This window comes from Calliphora vicina, chromosome 1 (genome assembly GCF_958450345.1).
Source record: "Calliphora vicina chromosome 1, idCalVici1.1, whole genome shotgun sequence".
Lineage (NCBI taxonomy): Eukaryota > Metazoa > Arthropoda > Insecta > Diptera > Calliphoridae > Calliphora > Calliphora vicina.
This window is the reverse complement of record NC_088780.1, coordinates 170,516,266-170,540,311: the sequence shown is the minus strand read 5'-3', so window position 1 is coordinate 170,540,311 and position 24,046 is coordinate 170,516,266. Positions and strand designations below refer to the sequence as shown.

The 24,046-nt window shown below is 29.6% G+C and overlaps 2 protein-coding genes across 2 annotated transcripts in view; one reads left to right on the top strand and one right to left on the bottom strand.

Annotated features, from left to right (window-relative positions):
* LOC135948770 (uncharacterized) overlaps positions 1–7,441 on the bottom strand; it is a 96,556-nt gene extending 89,115 nt beyond the window's left edge. The window contains exon 1 of the mRNA XM_065498209.1: positions 7,408–7,441. The gene's annotated coding sequence lies outside the window, so the exon portion shown is untranslated. The remainder of the gene's footprint in view (positions 1–7,407) is intronic.
* A 10,209-nt stretch (positions 7,442–17,650) lies between these two features.
* On the top strand, positions 17,651–22,370 carry LOC135948765 (glycine dehydrogenase (decarboxylating), mitochondrial). Its single transcript, XM_065498203.1, has 6 exons — positions 17,651–17,972; positions 18,050–18,128; positions 19,447–19,747; positions 19,822–20,047; positions 20,127–22,187; positions 22,258–22,370. The coding sequence occupies exons 1-6, from the start codon at positions 17,754–17,756 to the stop codon at positions 22,366–22,368; spliced, it is 2,997 nt and encodes a 998-aa protein (XP_065354275.1). The 5' UTR covers positions 17,651–17,753; the 3' UTR covers positions 22,369–22,370.
* Positions 22,371–24,046: the final 1,676 nt, after the last annotated feature.

Here is a 24,046-nt window from a genome sequence, read left to right as displayed (position 1 = left end):
CCATGATATCGATCCATACTACATGTTTACATGTAAATGTAACATAAAAAAAACATGCAACAGGAATGAATGATTTTCCAAAAATAGCATTAGCTTAAATGTATTTCAAACTTCACTTAGAATTCTTTATTTTCGAGCTTTCAAGGTAATTTGTTTCATTTTATATTTTATTCATTACATTCAAAAAATATTCAACAGTTTTTAATTACATATGCATTAATTTAACATTTACTTACATGGAGTAATCCGGGATATTGTTTTTAAATGTGCTACACACAAATTATGCAGGGTTTCTCATATAGTAATTCAATTATTAGGTTACAACTTCGCAAAATCATAAGTTTTTTGTATGTTTTTATAAATATCGCGCCAGTCCCAATTGGCTTATTTATGCAATGCATGTTTTATATCAAACACAATTGATGAGCGACAAAAGTCTTGAATGTTGTCATATATCTAACACTGTTACTCGACAAGATGAGCGACATTGTCTTGAATATGGTCTTCTGTCAAATTTTAGCAGAACTTTTCATTGTTATTGTGTAAACGACAAACTGAGCGACATTGTCATTCTTTTAGTCGTCCACGATTTTCGCTACATTTGTTTGAAAAAGCCTTTGGCGATTTGTCCTTGCTGACCCTCATATGTCGTCTACATATATATGTACATTGTCTTGCACCTATCATTGAGGATATCTTGAAAACGTGGCCAACTGGGCAAAGTTGTTGACGATTTATTCTGGTTGTCCCTATAAAATATTATTTTGTGGTACATCGCAAATCTAACTGGACAAAATTAATAAATCACGTTGGGTTCACTTCTCATTTATGAATTATATCGCACTCGTTCAACAATACTGTATTAACTCAAAATTTTTAAACATTCACTTTTTGCAAGAAATCAACTAACAACATCAATATCTATCTACTGTAAAAATTTCAACGTATTCTGATTACTCTTTCAAATATATAAACGATTATAAAAAACCACTTTTTTTGGGAGTTTTTACCCATTCTTCAAAATCGTGAAAGAGTGGAGGTCATACTGAAGAAGTGAAAAAATGTATGGCGGTCGCAAGAATGTGCAAGATGTTTTTGATTTAACTTAAAGTGAATACTTGGAAGATTAACTCAAATATAGTTTTACACCGGAACTATCCGGCTCATTAAACGATCAGATGGAATGTTTTCCGACATTTCTTTTTTTTTAATTTTGTCCAGCTAGATTTGTGATTTACCACAGTGTGCCATGACCTAACCTAGGCTTGGGTAATTTTTCTTAAACTATGTACAAAATAGCTTCCATTTTGGAAAAAATAAAAATTCAGTTGTTATTTAAACATCAAAGTAATGAAACCAGTTTTTTTTTTTGATATTTTCACTCTCGAATACTACATAGCATAGATGACCACTAGATAGGTAACTGAGAGCCAAAAACCTAAGTCTATTGTCAAAAATCTAATTCATGAGAAAGTAAAACAACAAACCTTTAATTTTTGTAAAGAAAAGCTATAAGTATTTCCGTACCATAGGACTCCAACAAAACATAATTGCTATATGGTAACACCTGCATATTATTTTCATTCACTTTTGTAACACAGTGTAATTCGTGTATGCTTTAACTGTGTTCACCTTATCAAAAATGCCACCATTTATCTAATTTGTTAAAGAAAGTACATACTTTGTTCCCATTATTTTTATCACCTTCAAAGCATTTTACATACATTATTATTTTACTACCTGACATGAAAGATAATTCAGTTTTATAATAATCATTAATAATTTAATAATTAAAAATTGCAAAGCGTTAAGTAACTGCAGTGAAATATTAAGGCCTAATTAGTACGTGCCACCCGTGATCAAAAAAATAAAGAATACGAGAAAAATGTACTTAAAATTATTAGCCGTTAATGAGTTGAATATTTGATCAGAATTGAATATTAAATTACATATACATAAAAACTATTATTTATTTAAAATTCAAACTCCTTCCCCAGTTTTATAAAAACTGTGATTTTGAGCAATATTTTATATAAAACTAAAACAGCTAAAGACATATGTATGTATGTATGTACGTTTGTTCAAATCTGAATTTACCCATCAGTTTGTTGTGATCCTAAATGTAGATGTTAATTTCTAATGAAATTTCCAATGACCTACATCTGTATTTATCAATATTAATTAATGGTTTGGGATTTTTCAAATATTCATATAAACTATTTTTTAAAATCGCTCACCCTAATGGATTCTTGGTGAATTCACAAAGTGTAGAATCGAAAGTCGCTCAAAATTACGGTTTTTAGGCACGGAAACTATCTATTTTTTGTTCAACAAAGCATAAATATACTTGGTTGTCATAGAATCCAATCATTGTCGGAATCGGTTTTGAAAACGACAAAAATGGCACATTTATCTTATAAATTTCTATGTATTTTTTTGTTTAATCGATAAAGAATTTAATTCTAGATCGCATATAAAACCAATAACTCTCGATTTCACAAGGCCAAAGTACTTTTTCTGTCGTTTTCAAAACCGATTCTGACAATGATTGGATTCTATACAACCCCAATAAATATGTTTCTATTTCGATTAGACTTTTATGTAACATACATATATAAATAATTACGTTTGAACTAATTCTGATTTTTAAACGACATCTATTCAGTGGTCAAATCATTAATACACATTTGTTTTAATATTCTGCAAAACTCACAAACAATTGGTAGTACGTACATAAATAAGTATGTATTAATTAATTTATGTTTTCAAAATATATAATTAATACCTAATAAAACCACAGTTTTTTTTTTAATACAATAATAATGCATTTTGTCTCCTTTTATTGACGGTGGCAAGGATCATGATGGTGATTGTAATGGCGAAAAACGAATGTATGTGTAATATTAAAAAATAATAAAAAACAGTATTGCGTGTCACATATGTACATATGTATCTTTCTTAATTATAAATCATGTAATTAAAAACTCAAGTTTAAAACTAAAAAAAGCTCCATGGAAGAATATAATTGTAATTGCTTTAAAACCTCGCCTGTTTATTAAATGGATACTACGTATGAATGGTTGGTTGGTTGGTTGATGTTAAAACTGTATGAAGATCTGACAAAAATTTTGTGTACAATTGGGATAGTTAAAATTAAACGTCAAGACGGCAGATAATTACATTATTATTTTTAATATTACAGTTCATATACGAACAGAAAAGTATGAATTTTTATATAAATAAAAGTATGTACTATGTATGTATGTATATTAAAAGGACCATTAGACGATCAAATTGGTTGGACGATAGGCTTGATTACAAAGTACTTTTACCGTGTAAATGCATGAATGCGACCATAGTGCGAGTGTCAGAAATGTTTGCTATTTATTATAAATGGCTTGAGGACATATCGTAGAGACGACCGTCATATCGTGCCCTCAATAAAACAATAGTGTATGAGCATATACACCAGCATAATAAGAATCTACATAACTGATTCTATATGTGGTCAAAATTTGGTTAAATTCTACTTCCACAAAGTGGGTCAAAAGATCAATTGAAATATTACTTTTGTTCCAGATGTCTACTAACACAAAAATTTTAAACTCAATTATTTCGAAATGGCAAACAAATTATACACTATTGTTTTATTAAGGGAACGATATTAAATTCTACATTTTTGAACGCTTTATTTGAAATAATTGCAATTTTGTGAATGTGATCTGAATGAAACGCGTTGATCAAGGCGAATTCATACAAGGTGGTCTTAACAAATGTCAAAAAACAAAAATGAAAAATTAAACAAATATGTATTAAAACATACATAATTGGCTTTACTTATTTATGTAAAAAAATAAATATTTTGTTAAAAATCTTACCCCCTTATTCATAATCAATTTTTAATTTTATAAAAGGTTTATAAAACAAAATTTGTTTTATTAACCTGTAATAAATTTAAAAATTGATTATGAACAAGTAATAGTGCTATATTCGGCTGTGCCGAATCTTAAATACCCTTCACCAAATTATACTTCAAAATTTTAAATATTTTTAGGTAAACAAAATTTAATTTTTTTTACAGTTGTTTTTTGAATTTTTTGGAAAAAAAAAATTTTTTTTGTTTGTTATTTAAATTTTTTTTTTTTTTAAATTAAAATTTTTTTTTTTTTTAAATTTTAAAATTTTTTTTTTTTAAATTTTTAAAAAATTTTTTTCTTGTTTTTTAATTTTTTAAAAAAAAAAAAAAATCTGGTTCAAAATTTGTTTCCCGATTTTGACCCATTGTAGGTCCAACTTTCTATGGTCTTATATACGTCGTTGCAAATGTCTTTGAAATATCTATCATTAGATATCCATATTGTCTATATTAATGTCTTAGTAATCCAGATATAGGTAAAACAATAGGTCAAAAATCGAGGTTGTCTTGGTTTTTTCCTCATATCTCAGCCATTTGTGGACCGATTTTGCTGATTTTAAATAGCAAAATTCTCGAAAGCATGTCTGACAGAATTATTGAAGATTTGGATCCCGAAGATATCTGGGGTCTTCAGAAAACTGATTTCAACAGACAGACAGACAGACGGACAGACAGACAGACGGACATGGCTTAATCGACTCCGCTATCTATAAGGATCCAGAATATATATACTTTATAGGGTCGGAAATGAAAAATATAGAAATTACAAACGGAATGACAAACTTATATATACCCTTCTCACGAAGGTGAAGGGTATAATAAGGCCTTTAGAATATATACTAGATATTAGTAGTGTTCGCGTACTTGATAATTTGTACAAATTGTCACTGGAAGTTACGGGATTCCGTTCGTTTACTTTTAAAAACTTGTAACGAGAGAGCAAGAGAGTGTTAAAAGTGACAGTTCGTAGATATTTTTTACTCGACATTTTTTGTCCAGAACCACCTATTTATATATAAAAACCAGCTTTGACAGCTACTAGAACCAAAAAGTGAAAAAATAAGTAATAAGCTGTTTGACTGACTCCACTTTGTATAAATTCGCCTTGTATTTGATGTTTACGAAAAAACTGGCAAAAACCATAACTCAAGCCTAGTTCTTTTCTTCCCTATGTGTTTAAATAAATAGATTTGAATACATATAAATCGTGTATTTAGAACAGCGAAATGCAATGAGCTCTCAAATGAGCTCTCTTGTTTTTATTTTCACATGTACGCAAGCACACACATTGTATAAAAACAGTCAGTCTCGCATGAGCATTGATAGAAGCAGGTTGTGTTACGCTTTTATGCTTGTTTATTTCATTATTTCAGCTATTTGTTTTTGTTTTTGCCAGAGAATAATTCTCAACTCATACAACTACAATATCTAAAAACTGTAGTGGTGTGAGTTTGCATTTCGCTGATTTAGAATCATTTTAAAATGTTGTCTCTATTTTCTTTAATGTTAGAGGCCAACATATTTTAGTCAACACAAAACTTCCCTTCCATTTTAATCAATTTGCTTAGAGTTGCAAGATGTCCATGTTCTTTGAAATTATCCACATACATACGAACTATATATATATTAGATTGTTTGTCTACAACGTTTTTAAAACGTCTTACTTACATTTAATTTAAAACTCATAATATAAATATTAGAGAGTGAGCATGAGAAGTGCGGATCGGAATATTCTGCCATTAGATTTGGACAATGTCAGCTATAAATCTTTATAATAGCAGTTTACGGTTTTTTAGTTTAAAAAGAATTTCATATAAATTTTTGAATAAAAATTAAAAAATAAAAATGTTGGAAAAACTCAAACTAGTATAGAAACATATTGATGAATCGTAATGAAAATATTTTAAACATACAAAAAAGATTAGCATGTATCTTGGTTCTTTTCACAACTAGTACTTTAAAATTCAAAGTTTGACTAAATTGGCTAAAATTATCATGACAAAAGTTTTAGATACTGTGCTAGAATATTCTGTCCTTACACTTTAAAATTTAATAGTTATGATTTGCTTTGGATGGGTCTTATTTTGAGCTTTTGTATCTATGTAAAACTAAAATGGAAGAGGATAAAGAGAAGAATTCTTGCCGGAAATCGATAAACAATTTTATCGAATTTTTGTTATTCTTGTTATTAGCATTTTCTTACTGCAAAAACTAAAATTGTTCAGTGTTTACCTAGTTGTTTACATACAAACATTATGTAAACAATTTAATATTTTCTACACAAAAATGTAGCTAAAAATGCGTAAATTTAGTATAAATAGTGTAGCAAGATACCCAAACGGGTTGTGAAGGTAAAAACTTAACAAAATATCTCTTATTAAATTTTTGTTATTCAACAACGTGATTTTTCTTCCCTGTTTTACATTTTATTAGATGAATTCACTGACATTTATTGTTGGTTGATAAGATAGTTTGCATTTCACTGGTAGCTTAGTACAAATCATCGGAAGCCTTTTTACATATTCTTTAGTTCATCATACGATGGAAAAAACTTGGAAAACGACCTAGCGTAGGTTATAGGTCTTGCTGAGTACATTAGAAATTGTGTCGATTTATCGATTTGTAACTCTGTCTCTGTCCGACTTTAAATTTTTTAACGGGGTTAAAAAGAAAACTGATTACGCTTTAAAATGACGTGCATCTTTTGATACATTTGTTAGTTTGTTTTTGTTGAGAATATCTAAAAGAAAAACAAAATTTATCAACAGTTTTGATTTTAATCGCTTTTCATTGCTTATTTTGATACGGAAGCTTATACAAATTTATACCAATGTATTAAGGAAATTTAGTTCTTAACAAACCATTATTTTAATAATTCAAATCGGATGAAAATTGTAAAAGTTATTCAACTTTTCATTAACACCTTTTTTTAGTATTTTCGCCCCCAGCCCATATGAATAAAAAAAACAAAAAACTATCAAAAAAATTGTTCTACAATTTTCAATTTACAAGGTAAATTTTGTGGAACTTTTTTGAAAAAGTTTAATAACTTTTGCAAGTATAAACCGATTTTAACAAATAATATTTCGTTTTTGTCTATATAAAAAAATAGGGTTTCATAGACAAAAATTAAAATAACTATTGTTGAATTTGAAAAATTAGGAAAAAATAAAAAAGAAAGCCAAACTATTTTTAAAAACTTAAAAACTTTCTAGGAATATAGATGTTATACATACATTTTATGAAAGCTTAATTCTTTACCTAACTATAATTGTTTAAAATATTGAAATCGGTCTAAAAATGTGTGAGTTAGAGGTACTAAAGTACTACGACCTACCCTAAAACAGTTTTTTCAAAATAACTAAAAATTTTGAGGGTGTTTCAAAATCTTTGAAAACGGTTTTAGTATGTCCTCACCTAGGCCTACAACCTCCACTAGGTGACTTTTCAAGTTCTGTGTAATTTTGTAGCAGAGTGTTATTATTCCTTACATACTAACCCCCAGTAACAGGAAGTCTGGTTATGTATTAACTAATAGTTAAACTGACAGTTAATATTTTTAACCGACAGTATAACTATTAGTTAGCCCATAACCAGGCTTCGTGTTAATGGAGATAAAGGTACTATCAATCGCTTATTTCCTGCAACAACGTCATAATTAAAAAAAAGTCGTTTCGAGAAAAATTACTTTGAATGTTTTATGACATTTTACTTTTTCTTAAATAAATTTTCAACAAATCATGCGATTTCTGAAATAAAACCTGATTTAAATAGTAGATACTATTATCTTTCTAATCTGTATTTAACCCAAATTTTTACTTGTCAAATATACGAGAAAACATGAATTTTCATTTCATTTCGTTTACAACAAAATAACACTCTCATACACAAAATAATTGACTTTTTTTTAAACTGTTAAAACTACACAGAAAAAATAAATTCATAATTGGAATGAATTTTGTAATAAATCGAACATGATGTTATTAATCGAACATGACTTTTTTGTTCCCAAACTTTGAATTACTTCAAAAATGTTTGCATAATAGCCATATATTGGCCAATATTTCAAGATGAATCAACAATATCTAAAATTTTAAAAATATCATTAAACATGATAAAACATTCATAAACATTAAAGCATAGCATCCTGTTAAAAAAATGTGTCAATTTCGCGCATATGTTATGAATTGAAATCAATGAAATCAAATCATAATATTTAAGTTGAAACTTTTTTCTGTGTATATGAAAGACTAAAGAACGGCGCATATTTTGTATTACTCAGTTCAAAACACCCGGATTTTGAGTTATGATGTTGTTGCAGCAAATGAGCGATATGTATGTATATAGCTTTGCTATGTCATTTATTCAAACATTTCATTTCTGTCTGAAATATTCTGATTTCCCCAAAAAATTTATTATGAAAGGGATTCTGCCCAAAAGCTTTAGCAAAGCTAAAAATATTATACGAAGAAAACTTTAGAGCAAATGAGACATGTATGTATGTTGAAAGTTAAATTTGCAGAAAATACACATACAAATTAATTTAAACATTTAAAAAATATTATTTTAATTGGGAAAAACTGCCATAGTTTGAAAGATTTTACAACTGAGTTTGTTTTAGATACCAAATGACAAAATAATACTCATCCAATGAAAATCTAGCACATAAACATGTATATGAAGAAATAAATAGTTAAATTTGCCTTTAGTCCCATAAAAACATTAATGGTATTGTAAAAAAATAAAAAAAAAAAATAATGACTGAACTGATCGATCGATTGTTTGCTTCTTAAATTAATTAAAATTAATAAATGCCAATATGAAATTAAAACTAGAATAATTAATAGAAACGAATATTATTTTAAAATAAATAGTTAAATAAAAACTAAATTAAATTAAATCAAATCAAATATGTAAATTAATAAGACAAGAAACAACATTGTTTATTTTGGTGTTAAATTGTTACAGTTTCAAATTTTAAAATTGAAATATCTCTAATTACAGTTACTTTGATAAACTTAAAAATATATACATATATATTTGCAATTAGTTTTAGATATGTACTATATATGCATGTACGCGTACATAAGTACACACATACATATACATAGTATATGTATGTACAAATGTACCTACATACATATGTATACAATTATTCCCAATTTGTTGTCTTTTAAGTTTGATTCTAATGTATTTGTTAAATTATTAATTAATTAATTATATTAACTACATATGTATATATGTATGTACTTGCTATGTATGAATTATTGTATTTATTATGTATTATACTTATAATGGAAAATTAAAAAAATTAATAAATAAATAAATAAAATTATAATTTTGTGCTATATTGTATTTATTAGATATTTATAATCAAAAATAAAATTCTGAAATTTAAAAATTAACAATGGCATATTTTTGCATATATGAATTAATAAATGAAGCGATTAGTGCAATAACTTGATAAGCCACAAAATCCAAATATGAAAATCGATTTTAGTTTTAACAATGTTTAAAAATACATGCATTTGCTGAAAGAGTGCTTTACGTTTTTAGGTTTAAATAATAAACAAAAATACACATTGAGAAAAGGATTGTTTGGAAAACGGTTATAATTATTAAAATAAATAAATAAAAAAAAAAAACTATAAACTTGCTTTTATTACAAAGTTTTTACATTTAAATATTACTGGAAAATCATAATTAAAATTGTTTTAGTGGCTTGGCTCATTTTATAAAATGAAACGGAAAACGTTTGAACGAATGTTGAGGTAATATTTTTTGGAAGAAAAAACTGACATGAAACAACATTGAGCAGATTATTCAATTAATTTTTTAAAATTTAATTAATGAAGTCGAATATTTAATATTTATTGTACATATGTATGTATGTATATTTAATATTAAATTAAGTTCTGTTGTGTTTTTCGATAATTCCTGTTTTAGTTGGCTGCCCGAAGTCGAAGGAAAATGCCACTATTAACAAAAATACATAGTGGTTGGTACTGGTTTGCAGTTCGTCAGATGCCGACTGGTCTGCAAGCAAATGGCGCAATATTTTGGAAACTGATTTTTCTAAAATTGTTTTATTTGGAAGTTGAGTCTGTAGGCAATATATTCGAGGCCCAATCAGTAAGTACACAGATCACTTTGTAAAGTAATTCATAGACCACAAGTGTATTTTGTCATTTAAAAGAGATTAGATCGGCAATTAACATTGATATAACATAACATATGGCCCAAACGAAAAGAGCTAGCTGCCTGAAATAGTTCACAAATACTCTCTGTTGATAAGGTTTGTTTGATATTGCAAATGGGAAATATCGGCCCATGATTTCATCTATTTATTTCGATTACGAGTGCAAAAATCTGCCAACACCGATGTATTTAAAAATGGAATTGTTTTTCTATAAAAAGTTATCCATATTTTGATTTGTTTGTATTGTTATTTTATTTTAAGTTAAACTAATTAATAATAAAATTAATAATAATTTTAACCTGCTTTATATATTTGAAGTTTTTTGCTTTTTATCCCTGTTTTGGCATTCAATTTTACACTTTTTACCCGTTTTGAATGTGTTATTTGCAAAGCGAAAAGATACGTTTTCAAATTTTAGTTTTCTTCTTATAATGCTCTTACCCCCTTTTTCGTAATTTTTATACCCTTTTTACCCGTTTTTACTATACACTATACACTTGACGCTTTTCTTCATTTCTAAAATGGCAACACTGTTTATACATATGGGGGATTTCATGTCAAGTGAACCAACTAGACACCAATTAGACCGATTGGATAGTACAGTACTCTCGCGATAATATGAACACCCCAATATATGAACACTAGAGTGTCCCTTAGAATTAAATTTTTTGAAATGTTGACACGGTACCCCCTGAAAACTTTCGTAATGACCTTTCGTAAAAAGGGTAAGGTGCATTTACAAGGGGAAAAATGCATTTTTTTCAGTTTTTTTAAAAAATTTAGCTATTAAGTAATTACTTTTGCAATATAATTTAAAATAATCGAAATTTGTACGTAATTATCGTTCTAATGAGATATAAAAGACACAAATTGGTTAAAAAATTTTAAAGTTATTAAAAAATCGCCAGGCCATTAACGTGTCTCAGGCCACCAGAACAAGAAATGTAGGAACAAAATTAACATATTTTGAGAAATATTAAACAAAAGTTTATTCTTACTTAAAATATATCCATATTTACTTGTATATGAGTTTTTATCTTCATAGGATACAGTTAACCTATTCGCAGGTACAACCAAAAAAAAAATATTTTTTAACGGCAGTTTCAAAACTCCAATTTCAATTTTTTGAAAATTTTGTTAAACAAATTTCAGAATTTTTTGATCATCACATGGGGATTTATTTACAACATAATAGGGAATCGTTAATCGGTTGGCGATTTTTAAATAACAAATAAACCGATTAATTTGTTTCGATTAACCGAAATTCCTTTTTTTTTGCACTTTAACATATTTTTTTGTATTTATTTTTCCAATTCAATTCAATTATAAATTTCAAATTAAAATTATATATTTTTCGAACATCCAAGAAAAATGTTTAATGAGAATAACAACTGACATAGGCCCTTATTATGAGTTGCATTCGACAAACGATATTCGTTGGCTATCGAATATCGACTATCGAATGTAAAATTCGTATTATAAGTTGGCATCGCTGTCGAAAATTTCGTTGTGCATCGAATTTTTCAACGAACACAATTTTGTTTTCGACACTGCAAATAAAATTAAAACAAGTAAGAAAGTATGATCGGCCATATAATACCCTACACTAAGTAAAAGAGCAAAAACATTTTTCTTTTAAAATTTCAATAATTTATATTTTTGAGTGATTTTCGGAAGTGGGCCTTATATGGGGGATATGATCACCATGAAATTAGGTCATGTGCTTTATGTCTATATTAAAGTTAACTATGTTGAATATTGTGTATAGAGCAACATTTTTAAGCGATTTATGCACGTTACATCCCGGGATCCCGGGATTTTTCGGGACAAGTTGTATATGAAAATTAATCTTTCTACCAAATCTTGTGAAGACCAGTCCATAATAATATAACCTCTATATCAGAAAATATTTTATTGTCAATAAATAATTTATATATAATGATATTAACATAAATATCATTCATTCATAAATACTACCTCAGTAAAAAAATTATATGTGCATGGTATTATTCTGCGCTACTGCTAAGAAAACAAACTTTTTTTTAATGTTTATTTTAAATTTTATTTTGTATATATATACACTTAAAAAAACTAAAAAAAAAAATCTTTCAACTTCATAATTCATGAACAAAAAATACTTTTTTCTTATTACTCCATAGTAAATAATTATATGTGCAAAAACAAAATCTATTATTAATTATTATTCTAAAAAATTTAAATTATGATATTAATAACATATTGTGTTTCCTTTATTTATGATGACCTGCTGTAACCTGCGTGGCATGGAATTGGCCAGATTTTTTAACGTTGATACATCAATTTTTTCCCACTCTGTCATTATTGATTCTTTTAACTCCTTTAGTGTCATGTACTGTTTTGATTTTGAAAATATTTTAGCGGAAAGTATCCCCCATAGATCCTCTATTGGGTTTAAGTCTGGACTTAGTGCTGGCCAATCCAATAATGGTATATTATGGCTTTCAAAAAAACTTTTTGTGTGTCGAGCGACATGTATTGGAGCGTTGTCCTGTTGAAAAGTCCAATTATCACCGTATAATTCAGCTGCAAAATCAATTAAATTGTTTCCAACAATTCAACGTATTTCTCTGAGTTCATTCTTGTTGGTACAAAGCATATTTGGGACTTTCCAAGAGCTCCGAATGCAGCCCAAACCATTAGACTCCCACCACCGTGGTTTCGATTGTAGCACATTTTTCGAGGATGACGCAGATCTCTCCAATACTTATGGAGACCATCAGGTCCGTCCAAATTAAACTTTTTCTCGTCGCTAAATATTACATTTTCAAATTCCTCCTCCCAAAATTTATATTTTTCAACAAATGCAATCCGGGCATTTTTATAACGTTGGGTAAGTCTTGGTTTTGGAATCTTATTTTCATACCGAAGACCTAAATCTGCCTTTATTAGTTGCTGGATACGCTGTCTCGTGACATTTAAATCTAATTCCACTTTTATTTGACGGCAGCTCATATTTTCTTCGGCAGCTAAATGTCGAATACGTCTCTTTGTCCTTTGGTTCACGGTAGGGATTCGTCCACTGCGCTTTATGAAGCCGTAGTTTCTTGGGTCTTTTAAAAAATTTGAGATCGTATTGCGATGACGATTTGTTGCAGCTGCAATGTCACATATTCGCATACCTGCATGTCTCATGCCTTCAATTTTTCCACGCTCCTCATCGGAAAGTTCACAACCACGTGGCATTTTGAACGTAAAAAAATTGTAGATAACAGATAACTTCAGATTTTAATAAAAAAATAATACTCACCGTCGATATAAAATTATATATATCAAACACAAATTAAGAATTGATATATTTACTCTTTAAGCTAAAGAACGAGAATGATTGACTATGCACATATAATTATTTTCTATTAAAATTTTAACTTAAAGTGGTAATCTCAGATAACGGTATCACAAATAAAGTCCAAAGATCATGTAAGTACATAACAAAGAGAGTGTACAAAAAAACAAAAAAATTGATCACAGTCAAAATTAAATTATCACTAGTTTTCAGTTCTGAGGACAAAAAGAAATTTTGCACATATAATTTTTTTACTGAGGTAATTCAAGTCCCCATAGAAGACCAAAACTACATATTGATGGTGGGTATAAAAGTAGCTTTCTAGGTTTCATCCTAAAATATTAAAAAATCTCGTAATTTTCGGGATTTGTTAATCCCGAAAAATCGCGGGATTGTTTTTCACAAATCCCGGGATTCGGGAAATCCCGATCCCGAAAAATCCCGGAATTTTCGGGATTTGGATTGGCATCCCTACATAATACCAAATGACAATTCGTTTGATCAGCTATTTCGACTACTACGAAAATCGAATTTAGTTCATAATAGGCACCATATTTAATTAAATTTAATTTATTTAAAACTTTGTTTGCATTTAAATGTACAGTACTTCAATATCTAAAACAATCCAAAAAGGACACCAATGATATGCTTAGAAAAAACTGAAAAAATTGAGATATTGAATATTCTTCATCATGTTTTCTATTTCTCCAACATCTACAACCAGCGAAAGAGTTTTATGAAATCTAAAGAAAAAATCGTTTAAAAGGAAAAAAATTAAATTATATTCTTTTTATAAAAGATTATTTCAGAAGATCTCACTAAAATCCTAAAAAAACTCAAAAGTGTATACAAAAAGGATTTCAAATACAATATTTGCTATTATTTTTTGGTTGAATTGTTATACTTTCAGGTATGTTCTGTAATCCACGTGATTTCAAATCACATACCGTTTTAAAATCACACATGTGATTTGTGCCTGTTCTGTAAATCACACTGTTATTATATTTTTCGGTGTGATTTTAAATTTTCGAAAGCACAAGAAAACAGCTGATTCGTTTATTTTAAATGTTTTGTTTTGCTAATAATTTTGTAGAAATATTAAAGTGAAAATAAAAAAATGCCTGGAGCTTCTGTTATATCTTTAATGGAATTAAAAAGAATGGAACTACATTTTATAAAAATTTTGCAAAAACTTGGTTACCACTTGCTTCAACTTTGTTGCATTTTTTTTCCAATTTGCGCAAAAAACTTAACGCATATTGATAACTTATAATATAATCTAACAAATATTATAAATTTTATGACGAATTCTATAATTAATTTAAAGATATTGAACATATTTTAGACAAACATTAACAAATTTTAGTCCGGCAAGCTTCCATGTATTTTCGAAAATCATAAACAGCTGACAACTGAAAACAAACCTGAAACCACAAAAGCAAATAAACTTATTACAGCAGAAAAGGTGTCTCTAGATTTTTATTAAATTGTAGGTGTTTTTTTAATAAAACAAGTAATTCTATAAGAAAATTAATAAAGGACATATTGTTTAATTTATTTAAATAATTTATTTTAATATTTTCCATTCAATAGCCGCAGAAATAACCAAGTGATTTGAAAACATTAGTGACTTTGTTGAACGTTTTAAAATCACAAAATTATGTGCTCAGAACACCATTTATGTGATTTCAAACCACTTTTATAAAATGTGATTTGCAGAACATACCTTTTTGTTTGTTTTTTTATGTTTTTGTACACAAAATTCGTGGTTGTATTTCAATTTAAAATAAAATAAATATTATTCGGTTAATCGAATAATTTTAAATTAACTGAATAAATCTAAGTCCACTTTTTTTAGAAATTGAGATTTTAATGCAGTAATGTACCATAAATTTTCTGTGTAAAAATACATTGATTACACAGAAAAAAATTGGAGTTACCTCACTTTTTGTTGTTGTTTTGTAGTGATGAGCAAAAGCGCTTAGTCCAATTTATCACAAGAAAAAGCTCTGAGTCCTTATAAAATGTACAGTTTAACCATTTCTGTCAAATTGTTCAATGACATGTATTAAAACAAGTAGGAAAAAATGGTCGGTCAAGCCCAACCATTTAATACCCTACACCTACCGATATACCCTACCGATTTCAGCTACTTTCAATAGACTTCGTCCTTGGTGTTAGACTATTATTTTTGGGCGTTTCAAACATACACCGTGCCGAATCTTATATACCTTTCACCAAATTGTACTTTAAAATACAAATTTTAAATATTTTTAGGTATACAAAATTAAAAAAAAAAAATCAAAATTGTTTTTTAAAATTTAAAAAAAAAATTTTCTAAATTGTTTTTTTTCAAGTTTTTTAAAATTATTAGTGAAAAACAAAATTTTTTAAAAAAATTTTTTTTTTTAAATTTAAATTTTTTTCTTCTTAAAGTTGCAATATTCAGAATCGCTGCGATGGCCAAACTAGTTCTAATTGAATTATTCTATTTTATCCATATATTTTTTCGGTTCTATCAACAGATAGTCAGTTGACAAAGAAGCATTACGGTTGAACGAATTTTTTCACTCATCTCAAGCCAAGTAGAAAAATTCGGTTATTCAGAACGAATGTAATTTAAGTTTTATGTTCTTAACTTTAAGCAATAGAAAAATGTACCCTTAAATGTAACTTTAACTATAACGGCAAGTTGTAATAATGGCCCTAAGATAATTTATTCGAACAAATTTACGGGATTTTAGTTTAATTTAGTATCAAAAAATTCCCGGGAATTCTCGGGAATGAAAAGATCTTTTAGTTTCCTACCGGAAATAAGAACATTAACTATGAATCAGCATTAAAAACACTGGGTTATAATTGTGGAAATAAAACATTGTAGTGTTTCCGCTAGATAATTAGCTAGAAGATGTCGCTGGTGTATAAATAGTTGTTGCAAGAACATTCACTGTGAATCTTGAAGGCCTAATATTTTCCCTTCAACTGCGACTTATAGACGTATGTATTTTCAGAGTAGTCCCATCAATAAACTTCAGCGCAAAGTACAAAAGAGGGGTTTGATAAACATGTGTTGCTAACGGACTGATTGAGTTGTACATACATACATATTTGTTTCAGCATTGCGTAGTCTGAGTCGAAGCTAAAGTATTGTATGTGTTTGGGTCTTGAATCGATAAATCGATGGCACAATATAAAAAATGTTTGTTTTTAATGTTTTATTTTCATTCCAATATAGGGATATGCCATTTTAATCACTATAAATATAATGCTGCCTTGTTAGATCAATATGCAGTTATATTAAAAGTCGTTAAAAGTTATACTATATTTAAGGACTAGCTTATAAGTATGTAAAGTATGAAAATGTAGGATACAAATGTGTTGCTAAATTGAATCAAGAGTAGTATGTATGTATGCCCGAAATACTAATTGGTAGTTTATGTTAACATAACAATAATAAATAAGCTTACAAAATGGAAACAAAACATACATATATTGACCATTTTTACCCAAAAGTACTTTGAAGTACACTATTATCATCTTTGGAATAATATATTATTTTTTGCCTATTGGCAAACTCGTTTACCCAGAATAACGGTGAATTATTTCATGTTCTCATTGTGGTGTTCATTTATGTTGTAATGGGAAAAAATACTGTTTCGTAAAATACCGTAAAATCGACTTGTAAAATAGAAAATGTTATAAAAATTTAAAAAAAAATCGATTAGTTTTTTATCTTTTGACTGATGCTGACCTAACGGTACCAGGTTCCTTGCAGGTCCTCCACAAAGTAAAAATTTTATAAATAATTTCCTGAAGTCCTTATATTCAATATGTATTTAATAAAAAAAATTCAACTTTTTCAACGATTTAAAGCTTTGGTCCACAAGGGGTTAAACTTATGTATGTTCGATAGATGTTGTTGAAACAATTAAGATTCAAAAGGTACATTTTCAATTGAGCTGGTACACAAATTAATTCTTTTTCCCTCATCTCTGAGTAAACTCCTCATCAATATTGTTTATACATACATACGTGTATTTATGTACATATGTATGTATATACATTTCTATTATACTTATAGTATGAATATGTACTCGTATTGTGTGTGTAATAAAGTCAGACAATGATAAGAAAGTCAATCGTCGTGATAATAAAGGCATCGATCGATTTTCTGGTAAGTCTAAGTATAAACGAATTTAGTCAGATTTAGACTTTCGTCTGATTAAGTCACTTTTGTTTTTATTCGTCTATTCATCTTATACAGTGTTTTACATATTGTACATACATATATATAGTGACAAAAGATCGAATAAAAAATGTATCGAATACCGAAAAATATCTCACAAGGCATTGTGTCCATTGCCAAAGATTCGAATCGTTTATTTAAAAATAGTGATTTCAATCAACTAACACGTTGTTTGGCTACAACATCTGTTGGAGATGTGCTATTTCCAACTAAATCAGATTTTCCAAGCCGCCATATTGGTCCACGAAAGACTGATGTTGTATCGATGCTGGATACTTTAGGATATAAGGTGAGTAGTTGAGACAGCCTAGTGTATATTGTGCAAGTACCTGTAACACATTTTAATAATGTATTTTTCTTTTTTAGTCACTGGGAGAGCTCACCGAACGGGCCGTACCAAAAGCAATACAATTAAATCGAGATTTGAATTTAGACAAACCTTTAAGTGAGTATAAAGTACAAAATACATATATATATACATACATACTATATATATAATAATAATATATTGATATATACGTACAGAAGGCACTTGTGTTATCAAGACCCCCTGGTTATTATTATCATATTTTTGTTATTACGAAGTGGATGTGATAATACACACATGCACATGTATAATATTCAGGGTCGAATGTCATACCAATGGACCATTATTATGTTATCGCCAATCGAGGCGCTACGAAAAAACATGTGATTAAAATAACTCTGTGTTGTTCTAAAACAGGCATGGAAAGTTACGATTTGTTGCAAAAGTGTTGCTGGATAATATTTATGTACATATACATATATTACATATTATTATTATTTCTCCTTTTTAATCTATCAACTCAAGACGTTAAAAGTTTCAACGGCTATTTAAATGTCAAAACAAACATTCTGATACCCATATCGACTGTGTTTGTAACATGATTGAAGTATTGAAGTATTCTTTTTAGATAATATGATGGGCGTTTAATGATTCTTACAAAATTTCATAATAAAAGAACATTCTTTACATCGAGTATTGTTTCTACCCTTATTGCAACTCTTGCCTGTGAGATGTATGATTGTTAAAGTGATTTTCGGAAGTGGGCCTTATATTGGATTGATCCGCAAAAAACTTTTAAATGTGATTTCCTACACTTACATATTTGTGTAGAAACTTGTGTGCATATCTATGTATGTACATTAGGGACATAACTTTTGACATTTTTTGCAAATATGCAAATTGGCATAGCATAGTCGAATAGAGCATTAAAAAATATGAAAAAACCCGGTATTATTTCTTCGCAGTTGTTAAAAAGTTCACGCACCAAACGCAATAAAGTTTTTATTCAAGATTTTCAATTATTTTGAAAAACAATATATGTATTTTACTTCAATAATAACTGCGGACATACTTCAAAAGATAATTTTTAAATAAGGGAAGTATCCCTCACACTTGCAAAAAAAATATGAAATAATTTATATAATTTTTCAGAGAAAAATAAGTTTGGTTTATTTTAGAAATTGGTGTTGGTGCGTGATGTTTTTGATTCCAAATGATCTAAAAAAATGATTTTCATTACTTATACAACATTGGCCATCACGTGGTGGTATGCCAAAAGTTTCGCCAAAATTATAATTGGAAATTTCTGAAATTCTATTAGATATGTATGTATGTATGTACTTGGAAATTTCTAAAATTCAATTGGAATTTTATGAAATATAATTAGAAAGTTCTGAAATACAAATATAAATTTTCTGAAATACAATTGGAAATATTCTATTCTATTAAATTTTAGATGAACATGAGCTGATTGTTCGCATCCGGAATATAGCAAAAATGAATAAGATTTGGCGTTCATATATTGGAATGGGTTACCATAATTGTCATGTGCCGCACACAATATTAAGAAATATTTTTGAGAATCCCGGCTGGACAACCCAGTATACACCATATCAACCGGAAATAGCACAGGGTCGTCTAGAATCGTTGTTAAATTATCAAACACTGGTATCTGAGATGACTGGTCTCGATGTAGCAAATGCTTCGCTCTTGGATGAGGGAACTGCTGCTGCTGAAGCCATGTGCTTATGTACCCGGTAGGTTAATTATCCATTAAAATTAATTTGTATCCATCTAATATTTATGGTTTGGACATACATATGTTTGATAGGCATAATAAGCGCAAAAAGCTTTTCCTATCGAATAAAATTCATCCACAAACAGTGTCTGTGGTAAAAACAAGAGCCGATGCTCTGGAACTAGAAATTGAAGTTGGGTCTATTAGCGAAATAAATCTTGCAAGCAGGGAATATTCGGGCATTCTTATACAGTATCCTGACACATATGGCGATGTCAATGATTTTGAAGATACTGCTACTCTGGCTCGTAAAAATGGCGTAAGTATCATTATACGTACATTTGTCATAAGATTGATATACAAACATACATACGTAAATCATTGGAATATCTTTTCAGACTTTAGTTGTTGTTGCTACCGATTTATTAGCACTCACACTGTTGAGGCCACCTGCAGAGTTCGGTGCTGATATGGCAGTAGGCACTTCACAACGTCTCGGTGTTCCTCTTGGTTATGGAGGACCTCACGCTGGCTTTTTCGCCTGCAAGCAAAGTTTAGTGCGTCTGATGCCTGGTCGAATGATAGGTGTAACGAGAGATATGGACGGCAATGATGCATATCGTCTCGCATTGCAAACTCGTGAACAACATATTCGTAGAGATAAGGCCACAAGTAATATTTGTACTGCACAAGCTTTACTCGCTAATATGTCTGCGATGTACGCAATTTACCATGGCCCAGAAGGTCTTAAAGCTATTGCTAACCGAATTCATCACTTTGCATTAGCCCTGCAATCGGGGTTGTCTGACGCAGGACATGTGATTAACAACAAACATTTCTTCGATACTTTACACATACAGCCCTGCAATGGACTTACACTTGAAGATGTGAAATCTCGAGCCGAAACAAAACAAATAAATTTCCGGTACTTTGCAGATGGCTCAATCGGTGTGGCTCTTGATGAAACCGTTGGACCGAACGATATAGACGATATACTTTGGATCTTCAACTGCAAAAGCCTTGATGAGGTTTTATCGCAAAGTGACATTCTTAAGAATTCAATTGAAAAGTCTAAGTACTACAGAACGTCTCCGTTTTTGACCCACCCAATATTTAGTTCGTACCACAGTGAGTCTCGAATGGTACGTTACATGAAGAAGCTTGAAAACAAAGATATATCTTTGGTTCATTCGATGATACCATTGGGATCGTGCACAATGAAGTTAAATGCGACTACGGAAATGATGCCATGTTCTTTCCGTCATTTTACCGATATTCATCCTTTCGCTCCGGTAGAACAAGCTCAAGGCTACCACCGTTTGTTTGAAGAGTTGGAGCGGGACTTGTGTGAGATCACAGGATATGATAAAATTTCATTCCAACCGAATTCTGGTGCTCAGGGAGAGTACGCAGGTCTGAGAGCTATTCGCAGCTACCATGAACACCGCAATGAAGGTCACCGCAACATTTGTCTAATTCCTATTTCTGCCCATGGAACCAATCCTGCATCAGCTCAGATGGCAGGTATGAAAGTTGAACCAATTCGCATACTTCCCGATGGAAGCATTGATATGGCCCACTTACGTGATAAGGCATCAGAACACGCTCGTAATTTGTCGTGCTTAATGATCACATATCCCTCTACCATGGGTGTATTCGAAGAAACTGTGGCCGAAATTTGCGATCTGATTCATAGGCATGGTGGTCAAGTGTATCTAGATGGCGCCAATATGAATGCTCAGGTCGGTCTGTGTCGTCCAGGTGACTATGGCAGTGATGTGTCCCATTTAAATCTGCACAAAACTTTCTGTATTCCTCATGGTGGTGGCGGTCCCGGTATGGGTCCAATTGGCGTTAAGTCACATCTGGCGCCCTATTTACCCGGCCACCCTGTAATTAGCCCTCTCGAAAGTGATGACGACAGTTTTGGCGTTGTGTCTGCTGCACCTTTTGGCAGCTCTGCCATTTTGCCAATTTCATGGTCTTACATTAAACTTATGGGAAGTCGAGGTCTAAAAAGGGCCACTCAAGTTGCCATCTTGAACGCTAACTATATGTCCAAAAGGCTGGAGCAACATTACAAAACACTTTACAAAGATACCAAAAATGATCTTGTAGCTCATGAGTTCATATTAGATATAAGAGATCTTAAAAAGAGCGCAAATATCGAAGCCGTAGATGTGGCGAAACGTTTAATGGACTATGGATTCCATGCTCCCACAATGTCGTGGCCCGTCGCAGGTACTCTCATGATCGAACCTACAGAATCGGAAGATAAGGAAGAACTGGATCGCTTTTGCGAGGCAATGATTTCAATACGTGGCGAAATCGCTGAAATTGAAGCTGGTAGAATGGATAAAAATATTAATCCGTTAAAAATGGCGCCGCACACACAATCCCAGGTCATTTCGGAGAAATGGAATAGACCATACAGCCGAGAGTTGGCAGCATTTCCAGCTGTAAGTATACATACATTTTATCAAAATATTTCTTAACCATTCATTAATAACATAAAAATTTCCCTTTCAGTTGTTTGTTAAACCTGAATCAAAAATTTGGCCTACAGTTGGACGCATTGATGATGCATATGGTGACAAACATCTCGTCTGTACATGCCCACCAATTTTACCTGATCTTTAAAATTTAAATACAAATGCATGCGTATGTATGCAAAACAAAAAAATTGTTTTTATTGTTTTATTATTTCTACATAGTCTTTGGTGAGCTGAATTAAAGAACAAAACAGTTTTTCACCAAAAACCGGATTAGCTAAAAACAAGTTTTCGGCTGAGCCGAATCTTATATACCCTTCACCATGATACAACATCAGGTACACTCAGTAAAACATAAATTCTCAATTATACATTTCTTGTAACGTCAAACAAAAGAAAATATGAAAAAAATCAAAATTGAAAACTCTCCCTAGTGATTCTACCTTCTACAATTATTGTATCATGCCCTTCACCAAATTATACTTCAAAATACAAATTTTAAATATTTTTATGTAAACAAAATTTTTTTTTTTTTCCAAAGTTGTTTTTTAATTTTTTAGAAAATTTTTAAACGAATTGTTATTTAAAATTTTGTTTTTTAAATTTTATTTTTGGTCTTATATACGTCGTTGCAAAGGTCTTTGAAATATCTATCATTAGATATCCATATTGTCTATATTAATGACTTAGTAATCCAGATATAGGTAAAAAATCGAGCCATTTGTCGACCGATTTTTAAATAGGAAACATCTCGAAAGCTTGTCTGGGGTCTTCAGAAAATTGATTTCTACAGACAGACGGACATGACTTAATCGACTCCGCTATCTATAATGATCCAAAATGAAAAATGTAGAAATTACAAACGGAATGATAAACTTATGTATACTCTTCTCACGAAGGTGAAGGGTATAAAAAACTACTGATTTTTAATTTTTCTTTTAAAGTGTAGTAAATAAAGGTTTTTCACTAAAAACACGATTATCAAAAAAAAAACACATTTTTAATTTTTCTTTAAAAGTATAGTAACGTGAAAGATTTTTATTTATAGCACTGTAACTTGTTATATATTAAAATAGTAAATAAATACTGGTATTAAAATATGCACATTTACGTAGCATTTCAACAATACACGGTGCTTTAGAAACGTTTTATTTATATTGGAAATAATTCGACAGCATCTTAGCATTAGATATTTTTAAATAAAAAATATTTAAATAAAATTAGTCACCTTGGGTGACCGATACTATTTAATAAAATTTAATAACATTCATCAATTTAAATTTAACGGATTGCAGCTAGAAAAACCATTTTGATACAATTGGTGACATGTTTGTATATAACCAAAATTAGATATCGAGTCTGTTTATCTCTTTATATTAAATTTATGTTGGATTTTTTTATTTGTATCCAATTACGTTTTAAAGAGCATTTTTTAGGTTTTTAACGAAGTCTACATTCTTAAAATTGAATAATTTAATTTGTTCTAGGCGTTTGTTCCCGGGACGATTTATCGTCATTTTGACGATTTTTAAGTAAAATTTATAGAAATGACGATTGACGATTTTTTTTTTTCTGGGAACAAAAATTACGATTTTTTAAAAGCAAAACATATGGTAACCTTTTTTCCTAAAATTAAAATATTGTAAGTCCCCTCTTGCAATGTAGAAATTGAAAGGCAGACAGCGTCCAATTTTATACTGAATTGGTTTCACATTTTAAAACGTTTTCATTTTGGCGATAAACTTTTAGAAGGATTTAACTCCATTGAACAAAAAATTATTCAATTTTCCAAGTGCCCAAACTTATTCCAAATTTATTAAATGGAA

Excerpts from the sequence above, each read along its gene's own strand:
- LOC135948765 (XM_065498203.1), top strand. The coding sequence starts at position 17,754 with ATGTATCGAATACCGAAAAATATCTCACAAGGCATTGTGTCCATTGCC. Across the intron at positions 17,973-18,049 it reads TGGATACTTTAGGATATAAG|TCACTGGGAGAGCTCACCGA; the intron begins GTGAGTAGTTGA and ends TTTCTTTTTTAG. Across the intron at positions 19,748-19,821 it reads GCCATGTGCTTATGTACCCG|GCATAATAAGCGCAAAAAGC; the intron begins GTAGGTTAATTA and ends TATGTTTGATAG.